Source organism: Gymnoscopelus microlampas (genome assembly GCF_963454915.1).
Source record: "Gymnoscopelus microlampas genome assembly, chromosome: 13".
Taxonomy (NCBI): Eukaryota; Metazoa; Chordata; class Actinopteri; order Myctophiformes; family Myctophidae; genus Gymnoscopelus; species Gymnoscopelus microlampas.
This window is the reverse complement of record NC_139950.1, coordinates 5,525,878-5,541,209: the sequence shown is the minus strand read 5'-3', so window position 1 is coordinate 5,541,209 and position 15,332 is coordinate 5,525,878. Positions and strand designations below refer to the sequence as shown.

The 15,332-nt window shown below is 41.9% G+C and overlaps 1 protein-coding gene across 2 annotated transcripts in view; it reads right to left on the bottom strand.

Annotated features, from left to right (window-relative positions):
• Positions 1 to 15,332, bottom strand: part of LOC311058281 (uncharacterized protein) — a 253,276-nt gene that overhangs the window by 125,991 nt on the left and 111,953 nt on the right. For both annotated transcript variants that reach the window (XR_014602040.1, XM_084075681.1), the window contains one exon: positions 11,485 to 11,523. Coding sequence is in view for 1 of the 2 variants with exons in the window: in XM_084075681.1 (XP_083931807.1) it covers positions 11,485 to 11,523 (39 nt within the window). In the remaining variant the exon portion in view is untranslated. The remainder of the gene's footprint in view (positions 1 to 11,484; positions 11,524 to 15,332) is intronic.

The following is a 15,332-nucleotide window of genomic DNA, read 5'->3' as shown; positions in this document are numbered from 1 at the left end:
CCCGTGTCATTTTAGATGTTGGCGTTGGCCATTCAAAAATAGCAGATATACAAGCTCACAGAGCGTATACATCTGCTGTCTGCTAAAATGAAAAATGTTGACAATGTGAGAACTACTGGTTTAGAAGGCATTTGTAGAATCGGCCTCAGGTCTTAATGGGTTAAATATATGAACCCTTTTCAGCATATTAATTGATACAGATGAATATGAAGATTATGAAACATGATGTGTTGTCATTATTTCACATAATAGGGATCAGTTGATTATGTAATACTAGGGACAAGCCTACAGTAACAACAGCTACATTGTTGCAGTTAGAGCCAGAGAGCCAAGCAGGCTCGCTAATGAGCACTGTTGCCAGATTTAGCAAGAGAAACAAGCGGCCAGGTCTACAAAAACAAGCCCAAAAGAAGTGACTAAGACTGTATATGTCTACAAGCTGCGATCTACAAGCTCACGCGTGAGCAACGCGTTGTGAGCGCAAGATTTGTGTAAATACACAAATCTTGTATGGGGGCCCCTGGCAAAAAAAATTTTTAGATGGGGGTCCGTGAACAAATACATATGAATTTGGGGGTCCTTGACATGACAATGTTTGAGAACCACTGGTTTAAAACACATTTGGAAGCATGAAGCCCAAATAAGCAACTACACTTTAGAAACAAGCCGGAAAAAACACAACCCACGACTACAAATATTTACAAGTGGCTTTACGGAAAAACAAGGCCAAAGTCGCTTATAATAAGCAGACTTGGCAACACTGCTAATGAGTCAAATGATGAACCCATTCCAGTGACAGCGAACAAACGCCGTTGTTAAACGCTGCTTCTTTTTGATCATCAGGTTGAGACAGAAATGCAGTCGAGGTGCGTGTGCGCGCGTGTGTGTGTGTGTGTGTGTGTGTGTGTGTGTGTGTGTGTGTGTGTGTGTGTGTGTGTGTGTGTGTGTGTGTGTGTGTGTGTGTGTGTGTGTGTGTGTGTGTGTGTGTGTGTGTGTGTGTGTGTGTGTGTGTGTCAGACTCTAGCATCAAACTAGCCATGAATTATACAGTTATTATTACAAGCACTGATTCAATGAGGAGAATGGAGACAGGCAGGCAGGCAGGCAGGCAGACAGACAGACAGACAGACAGACAGACAGACAGACAGACAGACAGACAGACAGACAGACAGACAGACAGACAGACAGACATGAGATCAAGGAAGACTCTGACAGTCCAGAGTCCAGCCTAATTCATAGCTCGTAGCGCGACTACGGCGTCACCGTACAAAAATATATTTTTAGAAGACATCTTTAAGAAATGGTCCCTCAGGTGTTAGAGGGGGTTAAGGGGTTAAAATCCATACGCTGCAGTCAGTGCTTTTCAAAGTGCATGGAAAAAGGAGATGTCAGCGAGGAGGTACGGCTGACATGGGCTCTGCTGTGGTACATCAGGGTTAGCACAGCAGCAAACATTTTTTATGTTGGATTTGTTTATTGAAGACACGTGAGGGGAGGGGGGAAAGAACAGTCTACAGTATAGGGGCTTATAGGAAAAGCCTGTGTTTTTAACCTATTAAGACCGGGAACGCATCTGTGTGTCATTTTTTTTATTTATTTGGCTATTTAAAAATAGCAGATATACAAGCTCGTAGCGCGGCACCGAGTGCCGCGCTACGAGCTTGTATATCTGCTATTTTTTTGGGGGGGGGGAATCGTGAACGTTTGTGTTTTAAAGCGACTGTTTTCAACTCCGATCTGTGCTTCTGGGGGAGGGGGTCCCTGGAACAACATAGTTTGAGATGGGGGGGGTCCGCGGCCAAATATATATCATTTTGGGGGTCCTTGACATGAAGAAGTTGGAGCACCACTGATATAGCAACATACTGTTAGGATTTAGACAACATTTTTAGATACGCATTTGGCCACGGACCCCCCATCTCAAAATATGTTGTTCCAGGGACCCCCCAGAAGCAAAGATTTGATTAAAAAATATCCGCTTTACAAAATATATATATATTCAAAGATTTGCACACATGTTCACGATTTCTCAAAAATAGCAGATCTACAAGCTCGTAGCGCGGCACTCGGTGCCGCGCTACGAGCTTGTAGATCTGCTATTTTTGAATAGCCAAAGTATGCAATCATGGTTAAAGCGGCTACACAGATGCGTTCCCGGTTTTAATGGGTTAAAACAGGCTTAGTTATGCTGCTATTGTTCAAGGAACCAAAAGGACAGGGTTTTTGTTTATTCATGTAAACAGCGGGCGGTTCGACAACAACAACGTTTACTGCTGACAGTAAAATGTATATTTATTTCAGCGAGGCATGCAAGTTGACACCGAAAATAATCTCGCTGCCTTCATGTACGGCGGGATGGCGGAATAACAGTGGATTTGTATTGTTGTTGTGTTTTTTTTCTTCTTTCCATTTAGATAAGCAAGGATTCTAAAAAAGGACAGCCGTTATTTAGAAGTCGTCCACGTTGTGAAATGTATTTAAAATACACACAAATGGTTATAAAACTGTTACAATGGATACAATTGCTTTCTTTATTTTTATGCACATGGACATTTGATTTGATGATGTTCTTTTTATTGTCGTTTTGCTCTTTTTGCACTCTTTCTTAAAAAAAAAATAGTTTTTTTTGCACTCTTTCTTTAATTTTTTTTTGTTTTTTTTTGCACTCTTTCTTTAATTTTTTTTAGGTTTTTTTGCACTCTTTCTTTAATTTTTTTTAGGTTTTCTATCATTATTCTATTGTAATTACCTACATGTGTGCTGCTGCATTGTCAAAACAAAATAAGTTTGACTCTTTTGTACCTGTACACAAGATGTAACAACAAAGTACAACCTTGAATGTTTTTTTAAACCCAGACTTGTAGACTAGGCAGAATTTCAGAAAATGTGTTTGTATAAAATGCTGAAGGCATTTCGTGTTTATTTTTGGTATACAACATTTCTAGGGGTATTAAGGGGTGCTGAATCCAAATCTGCTGTATACCCAGCGCAAAAATGTCAATTAAGGCCTCAAAATTGAGAAATTCAACATGGCCGCCAGCGCCAGGACCTCTTTCCAAAAAAACAGGTGCTAAACCCACATTCTTTATTCTACTGACATGAAACTTTGCACATAACATCTGCACTTATGGGGGAAGAAAGTAGGAATATAGCTGGGGTGCAACCATGAGAGTAACAGGGTGTTTTTGACTGTCTAACTGTAATCTTTGTATAGGCGAGGATACAAAAATGACATTTATTCAGTGTTTGCAGGAATACTACAGCAATTTGGTAATAACTGTACAGTGTTGGACACCAACATTGGAATCCCCCAAGTCTTAGCTTTCTTCAGGTACCAAGTTTATGCCAGTAGCCCTTATAATCAGGGGTGCACATAACTGGTGCGCAGGTGCGCATGCGCACCCAAAATAAAAAATGCGCACCACATCAGGCGACGCGAGGCGCTTTTGCGCACCAACAGCTGGGACAGGAATTCCAAGTTTTTATTTTTTAGCAAAACTAAAAAATAAAAGCCTAGAGATCGAGGCTAGGAATTTAGTTCCTGAAGCCACACTCACACAATCACTCTAAAGCACCCGTCGGCCCCATGTACAGCCATTACCATTAGGCACAGGGGTAGAGATATGACTCGCGTCGCCTCGCATCGCCTCGCATCAAGTAGTAACTTCTCCCTCGCATTGCCTCGCTGCGTGCACGCAGCCAGCAGCGGCTGTTCGAGGCACTCGTCACCAATGATGAACGCACCGTAATGGTGCAAAATATGCCGTGAATTAACGTCCCAATCTGGCGGATAAAATCAGCGCAGCAGCAGAGCTTATAGCCGATTTTCGCCGTTTCTTTTTTTTTCTCGCGCTGTTAGATAAAGCCCCAAGGTTGGGGGCTTTATCTAACAGCGCGAGAAAAAGAAAAGAAACGGCGAAAATCGGCGGAATTTAGAAGCAGAGCGTCCTTTTTTTCTCGCCCCCCCCCCCCCCCCCCCGTTGACAAAACTGTCCGGTGGGCACCGTGCTGAACCCCCCCCCCCCCCCCCGTTGACAAAACTGTCCGGGCTGACCCACCCCCCCCGTTGACAAAACGGGACGGGCGCCATGCGCACCAAGTCACATGTCCAGGTGCTCTTCTGCGTACCAGACCTAAAAAGTTATGTGCACCCCTGCTTATAATATATATACGCATTTTAGTGTAAGCATGCTGTTTTAGGAGAATTTTCAAAAGATAAATGGTGGGGCTTATAGTAGGGTCCGAAAGTGAGGTTCTGTGACCATCCTTTGGCAAGTACGTTTTGACGATTGATTTGACCTCTATGGACCCTTTAGAAAAGATTTAGCCCCCAGGTCCCTCCCAAAAATCCCGGCATTTTTTGCTAGACAGCCAAATTCAAAATGGCGCCCGGCGCCATCTCTAAAAATTAACTTTTTATCTGAATGACCTAGAATCATGTATGAAGGCACTTTTCCATACAAATCAACCATGAGGATTCCAATTCTGACACAATTTTAATTGTAAGACCTCGTTTTGACTCCGAAATTCAAGATGGCCGACATCCAGTAGAGTAAAAACTTATACCCAGGGGGCAAAGGGGGGTATGCTGCATTTGCCCTGCCATAAAAGGTTGGCCACCAGAAATAATATCTATGACCCAGTAGGATCACAACCTATATGAACAACACGGTCACCTTGCTGCTGGAAATCCAATATGGCCGCCTCAATATTATCAGAAAATAGCTTTGGCAATAACTTTTGAACCAGATGGGCTAGAAATAAAAACTTGGTGTCTATTTCATGGTTTCAGAGCATGAGAAACTCAATGGAATACTTATCTTTATGATTGGGTGTGTCTGGACCTATCATTCAATATGGCTGCAGTCATAAATAATGTATTGTATTACATTTTCCCTCAGATTTATTGATTTATAGATCTATAGTTGTGGGGATGATTGCAGAGAAAAATCGGAGAAAAAGCCCACAATGTATCTTATGTATCATTTTAATAAACTAAATACAATATAAACAGACACATGCACACTCCAAGACTTGCCAAAAACTTCAACTTTAGGGCTATACAAATTAACATAGTGGTATGCATTCAAGTAACATAACAAAAGATAGACTACTTAGTGACAAATAGAGTAAAGGCGGAGTTGAGGTTGCCTACAAAAGGTTCATTTTGACCTCTATGGTGCTGTCTTGCCTGCTTCTAAAGCCAATGATACTATGGTACAATGCTATTCACTGTCACTGTTGTCATGTGTTGCACTGATCCTGCTGCATCGTGTCTCCAGTCCCTGGCAACGGCATCCTAAGTAGCATGGAATTGCCTTCTTTGCACGGGAACAGTTTTTCTGGCAGCCTTTGATACAGCTGCATGATATTGCCTTGTTCATTGACACAGGCCAGGCTGGCTCGGTAGATGCAAGGGGGACTGCATTGCTAGCACTGAGAGACCATCCATACTCTGTGAAAGAAGGAATATCCGGCTTGGCGATATGTGCACATTTATCTATTATGGTTGCTAGAACAGCTCTTCTCAGGTGCAGGTCAAAGGCATTCTCTGTCGGGGGCAGCAGCTTTAAGAGGGTTGATCTATTATTGAGGAACTTGTACACTCTAAGCTTACTCAGGTCAAAATCCTCCTGGTGGTCCGCTTTGGATGTATATACAGCAATTGTGAGGTCTCGTGCCTGATTGATGGACTTCATCTGAGAGGGAATCATAAGAGTTTTCACCAAACTCCTCAAGTGCAGATATCCAGACGCATGATGGCCTTGAACCATGCCTTCTTCCCAGTGAAGAAGGGATAGCTGGTGCTACAGTATCTCTGCCACTTAAACTATGGATAAAGGGCAGGGCACGACACTGTGCGAGCCCCAGTGCTGATACCATTTGATGGATAGGAAGGTATGAATTTTGCTCTGTTCTCACCCACAGCTCTGGAAGGCATCTGAGATGGGTTGCTGCATAGTAAAGGCACATGATGATGATGTCTGTGTCATTGGCATGGATGACAACTCTGTCAACTTTGTCATTCTGGACACTGTACAGGGTGTGGAGTATTATTCTTGTATCAGCCTCCTGTTGTGTGGATTCTAGTGCAGGGACATCTTCAATAGACCCCTCCTTGATCACCACACTCCTTGTCTCTTCTTTAAACCCCCCACCCAGGTAAAGATGTGTTGGACCAAGGGCCGACTTAAGTTTCACATTTTCACACCATTCGTCACAGAGGAAACTCAATAGGTTTGCCTTGTTAGCTGACACAGCAAAAAAATCCTGAGGATCTGGAGCTGTGTAATGCATACTGACTTCATATTCTTTGGTAGGTTTTGGTCAAGCATACAGTATCTGTGTTCTTGCTCAGCTGTCTTAAGACTAGGTCCACTGTACCGGTCAAAACAGAAGTGAATGATCTCTGTGCCAGCTGGCACATCATTCAACAGCAGACGTTGGTATCGTTCAGCGATTGTTCCAAATGCTTCACCTTTCAGGAACGACCAATGGCGCATGGCATACATGGCATCAATAACTACTGCTGTTTTTATGTCTTCTGTAGGCAGGTCAGGGATGCATGCAACTTTGGTCTCCTCTTTCAGGACCTTAACAAGGCTTGCCTTGGTACCTGTTCTCATCCTGCCATCTTCCTGGAAGAGGGAAGGGGGGAAGTCACTGCACTCGTGGTTGCCTATAAAGTCAACAAGGTTGAGTTCTCCACCACTGGCTATGATTTGGGTCATGCGCAGGAGGGCAGTAATTTCATTGCTCTTGCAGGTGCTGAGGTTTTCCCCTTAGATTTTGTGTTTTGAGTGTAGAAAGTGTTAAGCTTCATTATGCTTGTCTTCTTCTGTTCACTGGACAGTGACTCACACAGTGCCTTCAGACCCAGTTCTTTCACACTCATCAAGTCGTCCTTGACTGTGGAATCAGCACACTGTCCTGTAGATATGTTGATCATGGATGATGTGCTCACTGTAAATGGGCTAGTCTCCACTGCTGCCTTGACTACCATCTCTGCATCCCGGATTACACGACTCTGACATATAAATTAAAGCTCAAACTGACCAAATGTGTTCATATTACTTAAAAAGCAGACTTTTTGCCATAACAGTCAGCTGTCACTGTAAAAGTCATAGTAAAACTCATTTTCGCGTGGCGTCCATCTTGGAAATATGCAAATGAAAGGTCCAGACACACCCAATCATAAAGATAAGTATTCCATTGAGTTTCTCATGCTCTGAAACCATGAAATAGACACCAAGTTTTTATTTCTAGCCCATCTGGTTCAAAAGTTATTGCCAAAGCTATTTTCTGATAATATTGAGGCGGCCATATTGGATTTCCAGCAGCAAGGTGACCGGGTTGTCCATATAGGTTGTGATCCTACTGGGTCATAGATATTATTTCTTGTGGCCAACCTTTTATGGCAGGGCAAATGCAGCATACCCCCCTTTGCCCCCTGGGTATAAGTTTTTACTCTACTGGATGTCGGCCATCTTGAATTTCGGAGTCAAAACGAGGTCTTACAATTAAAATTGTGTCAGAATTGGAATCCTCATGGTTGACTTGTATGGAAAAGTGCCTTCATACATGATTCTAGGTCATTCAGATCAAAAGTTAATTTTTAGAGATGGCGCCGGGCGCCATTTTGAATTTGGCTGTCTAGCAAAAAATGCCGGGATTTTTGGGAGGGACCTGGGGGCTAAATCTTTTCTAAAGGGTCCATAGAGGTCAAATCAATCGTCAAAACGTACTTGCCAAAGGATGGTCACAGAACCTCACTTTCGGACCCTACTATAAGCCCCACCATTTATCTTTTGAAAATTCTCCTAAAACAGCATGCTTACACTAAAATGCGTATATATCCAGACTTATAAGGGCTACTGGCATAAACTTGGTACCTGAAGAAAGCTAAGACTTGGGGGATTCCAATGTTGGTGTCCAACACTGTACAGTTATTACCAAATTGCTGTAGTATTCCTGCAAACACTGAATAAATGTCATTTTTGTATCCTCGCCTATACAAAGATTACAGTTAGACAGTCAAAAACACCCTGTTACTCTCATGGTTGCACCCCAGCTATATTCCTACTTTCTTCCCCCATAAGTGCAGATGTTCTGTGCAAAGTTTCATGTCAGTAGAATAAAGAATGTGGGTTTAGCACCTGTTTTTTTGGAAAGAGGTCCTGGCGCTGGCGGCCATGTTGAATTTCTCAATTTTGAGGCCTTAATTGACATTTTTGCGCTGGGTATACAGCAGATTTGGATTCAGCACCCCTTAATACCCCTAGAAATGTTGTATACCAAAAATAAACACGAAATGCCTTCGGGGTTATGCTTCTCTGAAAATTGACCCTGTCTATTGAGCACTTTCAAAATAGTTCCAAAATAGCGGATCTTCAAGCTGACAATGTGTCACATCGCGACGCACTGTGAGCTTGTAGTTTTGCTATTTGCATTACTTTTGTACACATAAAGTAAGGCATTAACCGGTTTTAACATATTCCCTGCCATTGACGGAGGTCTCAGTCTTTTCAAAAAAGAAAAAAAAAAAAATTCCTAGGACCCTGAAAGAAGGAATGGACCGATGTGACGTCATCCCCAAAAATTACGCTCTCGTCCACTCCTTCTTTATGAGTTTTAGAAAAACACGTTCTCTTTTTTCCACCAGAGATGCACCAGAGATGCTTTGTTCACGTGCACACGCACATCCCGGCTCCCGTGGCTCTGCAAAGATCGTCAATATAAAAAAGGTAAAAAACCCTAGCAGAAGCTAAATAAAAAATTCATTAATACTTGGCAGGGAATGTGTTAAAATATAAAGCAACCCGTGTCATTTTTCGATTTTTGCGTTGGCTATTCAAAAAAATAGCAGATATACAAGCTCACAGCGAGCTTGTACATCTGCTATTTTTTAATGTATTTTTTTTTCAATCTTTAAAGTGTGAGAACTACTGATTTAGAAGGCAATAGTAGAACAGACCTCAGGTCTTAATGGGTTAATTCACGAAAAGACATAGAACTTTGAAATAGGAAGACGTATAAGGTTTCTGGCCCCGACAGCAATGATTTGGGCCAAAAAAGTGTTACCCTGGACCTGACAACAACTTCAGAGCGTTGAGTGTTTGCAGACGGAATGCAGACATTAAAGAACTCCCTCTGCGAAGCAGCATTTCCCAGTGAGAGGTCCAACACACACACACACACACACACACACACACACACACACACACACACACACACACACACACACACACACACACACACACACACACACACACACACACACACACACACACACACACACACAGACAGCAACCTGGCACAACCTGTGATGTCTTTGGCCCTGACTTTACCTCCCCGGTAACTTCTTATTTCTGTCTTATCATAGCTTCATGGAGCCAGGGCTAGGAAAAGCCTCAGTCGGACCAGATGACAGCATCCATCCAATCTCTGCTGTTTAACTCATAAAGACCAGGAACGCATCTGTTTAACCACTTTAACCATTATTTTATACTGTGGCTATTCAAAAATAGCAGATCTGCTATTTTTGAAAAATTGTGAAAATGTGTGCAAATCTTTGAATATGTAAATAGAATCAGAATCAGAATTTTCAGAGGTTTATTGTCACATCACAGGTTTACAAGGTAAAAAAGTGGGTGATATTTGTTTTTGTACATCCTTCCCATCGCAACGTTAGATTCCGTAGAAAGAAGAGTGGGGAGAGAGAGAAGAAGAGGGGTAGGGGGGCAAGTGGGAAGGAGATCAACAAGAGAACAATAGAAGCCAAAAAAAAAACAAAAAAAAAAGTTATCTACATATTTACAAAGTACCTGAGATAAGAGAAAGACTAAGGTGCCTGAGCATAGCAGCAATGTATGTATACTGTGCATGATATACTTATAGACGTTAAGGTGCTTAGAGAAAAAAAAAGCGCAATAAAAAAGACCAACAAAAAAAGTTTGTGCGTTATACATAAGGTGCAGAAGCCTAAGGGTGGACTGACCCTGGTATAATCCTCGTAATGTTTAATCTTCAAGTGTTTCTTCAAATTAGCATTTTGACTAAAGCTTTTGGCAAATATTTTTTTAAAGGGAACATTTTAACTCAAATCTTTGCTCCTGTGGGGGGGTCGATGGAGCAACATATTTTGGAGATGGGGGTCCGCGGCCAAATACATATACATTTTGGGGTCCTTGACATGAGACAGTTTGAGAACGACTGATTATAGCAGCATACGTTTTATTTTCAAAAAAGCGATTAGGATTTAGAAGACATTTGTAGAATCCCCCAAAAGCAAAGATTTGAGTTACAAATGTTTGCTTTAGAAATACATTATGTTCAACTTTTTTCAGAAAATAGCAGATCTACAAGCTCATAGTGCGGCACTCGGTGCCGCGCTACGAGCTTGTAGATCTGCTATTTTTGAATAGCCAAAGAAATCTACAAATGACACAGATTCTTTGCCGGTCTAAATGGATTAAGACCTGAGGCCCATTCTGCAATTGTCTTTAAATCAGTAGTTCTAAAACTTTTTCGTGCCATGGACCCTCATGATGATATGTATTTGGCCGCGGACCCCCATCTGAAAATATTTTGGGCTAAGGACCCCCAAAAGCGAAGATTTGTGTAAAAAAAAGATATTCAAAAATGTTCAAACACTTTCAAGATTTTTCTAAAATGTTCAAAAATAGCAGATATACAAGCTCACAGCACGTCACGAACTTCGTGACGCGCTGTGAGCTTGTATATCTGCTATTTTTGAGAACCACCCGTTCTAAGAGTTTGTTTAAACTTGTAAAAATCTTCTGAAATAAATCATTTTTTAATGTAGCGGAACGGAAACACAGACATTTACTCGCGACCGATGAAAATTGGTCCGCGACCCAAATATGGGTCCCCCACCCGCTGTTTGGGAAACAGTAGCATAAGGAATCTGCAGACAACCCCCAAGACCAAGGACTAGAAAACACTATGTATATACAGACTCAAACAGACCAACTGTATCCATTACAGTATCAGTGCAAAAACACACACAGGGCCCCCCCATCACTCACACTCACACACACACACACACACACACACACACACACACACACACACACACACACACACACACACACACACACAGCCAGTAGACAGGTGAATGAGACAGCGTTAGTGTGAACATCACATGTAAATGAGAGAGAAGACAGCCGTGTATCCCCCTCTTTGTGTGTGTGTGTGTGTGTGTGTGTGTGTGTGTGTGTGTGTGTGTGTGTGTGTGTGTGTGTGTGTGTGTGTGTGTGTGTGTGTGTGTGTGTGTGTGTGTGTGTGTGCGCGTGCAACGGTGTTAAAAGTGAGCCAAACCGAGCACACTTCAGAGGTTCTGGGATCCATTGAAGCTGCCTTGCATGTTCAGCTATCGCTGTCTGGCAGCAAACACACATACACACACACAACACCACACCACACACACACACACACACACATCTCTGAAAAGCAGCTTATTACCTGAAGATGCACAGCAGTCTGTTCAGATGGAGCCAAGACCTGCAGGAGAGAGAGGGAGAGAGAGAGAGGGAGGGGAGAGAGAGAGGGAGATTGTTTAGGAACCATTTCCCAGTGATATTACTGTGTTTCATATTAACATTAAGTGGAACGCATATGTGTCACTTTAGATTTCTTTGGCTATTCAAAAATAGCAGATCTACAAGCTCATAGCGCGGCACCGAGTGCCGCGCTATGAGCTTGTAGATCTGCTATTTTTGAAAAATCGTGAAAAAATATTTTTTATATATTTTTTTCAAAAAACTGTTAGGATTTCGATTTTTTTTAAGAATCGCCTCTGGTCTTAATGGGTTAAAACAACTTATTGGGTGGATAGAGGTTGGAGTTGAGAGAACAAGGAGATGACCTGAAGGACCAAAAGGTCAACACTCTGGAGGGGAAAGAAAGAAAACGAGAAAGAAAGAAAGACAGAAAGAAAGAAAGAAAGAAAGAGAGAGTTGGAGGAAAGAGGGACACAGAGAGAGGAGGATAGGAGCCTGATGAGAATCATGGCACCGATGTGGACGCGTCTTTCTACTGCCAGCTTCCACCATCGTGTATCACACAGAAACACTTTAGAGGTTACGTTAACCCATTAAGACCTGAGGCGATTCTTAAAAATGTTTTCTAAATCCTAACAGTTTTTTTGAAAAAAAATCTGAAAAATATTTTTTCAAGATGAGCTTGTAGATCTGCTATTTTTGAATAGCCAAAGACATCTAAAGTGACACAGATGCATTCCAGGTATCAATGGGTTAAAACACCACCGTAACAGAAGGTGTGTGTTTGTGCGTGTGTACGTGTAAATGTGTTTGTTGTGTCTGTTTTGAGTATGAGTGTAACACCCAAGGTTCACACCGGTTTCCCGGGTGTGAAGAAACGATAACGCCAGACATCTGAACCACTACTAGGCTAATGGTAGGATTAGGCTTTTGGTCTTCAGGCATAGGCTCTGAGTGTGAGCCACTCAGAGCCCAGGATTTGAACCCGCCAGTCTTTCCCGCGTGGGAAAAAAAAAACGATAAAAAGGCACACATCTTAACCACTAGCCTGGGAATCCCTTTGTGGCATCCCCATGTGGGGACATGCTTTTTGGGGGTCCCCAAGACTACCCAGATGACAGTGAAGTGACAGTTTAAGTGTAAAGTTTACATTACTGCGTCAAAAGTAATCAACAAGCATTGGCCAATTGTCAAATAATATAAGAAAGAGGCAAACATTGTGAAAATAGCAGATCTACCAGCTCACAACGCCTCGCGTTGCGAGGCGTTGTGAGCTTGTAGATCTGCTATTTTCACAATATTTATGGTAAATGGTGCATTTATAAAGCGCTTTTATCCAAAGCGCTTTACATAGATCGTGCATTACATTCACACACACATTCATACACCGATGGCGGAGGAAACCATGCAAGGCACCAACCTGCACATCGGGGAGCAATAAGGGGTTCAACGTCTTGCTCAAGGACACTTCGACACTAACTCTGGGGGAGCCCGGGATCGGCCTGGGAACCTCTCGGTTCGCAGGCCGGTCCGCAGCCACTGCCGCCCCCATTTATCTGTAGAACCGAGTCAAACAAAATGTAAATGCCTCAATGATGTACCACAGCGATGCCTACAATTCCAAGTGCTTGTCAGGGTGAGGCACTGGGGGGGTCCCCAGTTCAAATGTGATTATTTTAGGGGGTTACCATATATATATATGTCATATAAAAAACACGGTGAAACAGCATTCTGCTTTTATGGTCCGACGGCTTGGAATAAACTCCCATTACACATAAGACAGGCACCCTCTGTGGACAGCTTTAAAGCACAGCTCAAGACATATTTCTTCACTCTTGCTTTTAGTTGATTTTTTCTCTTCTAAATCTCTGTTGTTGTTATTCATGTCTTTACTGTTTTGCTCACTGCCTGTTATGTTTTGTTTTAGCCATTATCTTTATGCCAGTGTTTTTTGACACTGTTTTTTATTGTGTATTTTATACTTTTTTTTTCTTTGTTTTGTTCTGTAAAGCACTTTGCGCTGCATTTATGTCATGAAAGGTGCTATATAAATAAAGTTTATTATTATCATTATTATTACCAGTTCAAATGTGATTAGTTTGGGGGTCCCCAGTTCAAATGGGATTATTTTGGGGGCTCCCCAGTTCAAATAGGATTATTTTTGGGTGGGTCGCGGCCTGAATAGGTAGAGAACTGCCGTACTGCTAAAGGAAGGTAGTGAGGCAGACATGAGCGGTTTGGACCGTCGTCAGTTCCGTGTGGCTTCTCCATTTAACCCCCGCCTGCTCCTCCTGCTGCATAAATGCATGGCGTGTCACTGACACAGCGCCGCTCCCCGCGGACACACACACATAAATAATGCACCCGCAGCCTCTGCCTCTGACGCTATAGCTATCAGCTAAGGCCCCATCAATGTTTCATAAACAGCGCCGGTACACAGCTTCTACATATGTATAACACATTAGTGCTATGCTGTTAGGCATGGCTGTGTGTGTGTGTGTGTGTGTGTGTGTGTGTGTGTGTGTGCAGTTAGCCATTAGCTGCATTATGCACCGATGTGCTGTGCTTTAGCTAAAAGGAGTGTAAGAGAGTTGCAGACACACAGATGGGAGTGTATTCTGTAATACATCATATCGTGATAGTCGGGTGGATAAACTGTCTAAAACCGAAAAACGTCTAAAACCGAAAAACTGTCTAAAACCGAAAAACGTCTAAAACCGAAAAACGTCTAAAACCGAAAAACTGTCTAAAACCGAAAAACGTCTAAAACCGAAAAACTGTCTAAAACCAATAAACTGTCTAAAACCGAAAAACGTCTAAAACCGAAAAACTGTCTAAAACCGAAAAACGTCTAAAACCGAAAAACGTCTAAAACCGAAAAACGTCTAAAACCGAAAAACTGTCTAAAACCGAAAAACGTCTAAAACCGAAAAACGTCTAAAACCGAAAAACGTCTAAAACCGAAAAACGTCTAAAACCGAAAAACGTCTAAAACCGAAAAACGTCTAAAACCGAAAAACGTCTAAAACCGAAAAACGGTCTAAAACCGAAAAACGTCTAAAACCGAAAAACGTCTAAAACCGAAAAACGTCTAAAACCGAAAAACGTCTAAAACCGAAAAACGTCTAAAACCGAAAAACTGTCTAAAACCGAAAAACGTCTAAAACCGAAAAACTGTCTAAAACCAATAAACTGTCTAAAACCGAAAAACGTCTAAAACCGAAAAACTGTCTAAAACCAATAAACTGTCTAAAACCGAAAAACGTCTAAAACCGAAAAACGTCTAAAACCGAAAAACGTCTAAAACCGAAAAACTGTCTAAAACCGAAAAACGTCTAAAACCGAAAAACTTCTAAAACCGATAAACGTCTAAAACCGAAAAACGTCTAAAACCGAAAAACGTCTAAAACCGAAAAACTGTCTAAAACCGAAAAACTGTCTAAAACCGAAAAACGTCTAAAACCGAAAAACGTCTAAAACCGAAAAACGTCTAAAACCGAAAAACGTCTAAAACCGAAAAACTGTCTAAAACCGAAAAACGTCTAAAACCGAAAAACGTCTAAAACCGAAAAACGTCTAAAACCAAAAAACGTCTAAAACCGAAAAACGTCTAAAACCGAAAAACGTCTAAAACCGAAAAACTGTCTAAAACCGAAAAACGTCTAAAACCGAAAAACGTCTAAAACCGAAAAACGTCTAAAACCGAAAAACGTCTAAAACCGAAAAACGTCTAAAACCGAAAAACGTCTAAAACCGAAAAACGGTCTAAAACCGAAAAACGTCTAAAACCGAAAAACGTCTAAAACCGAA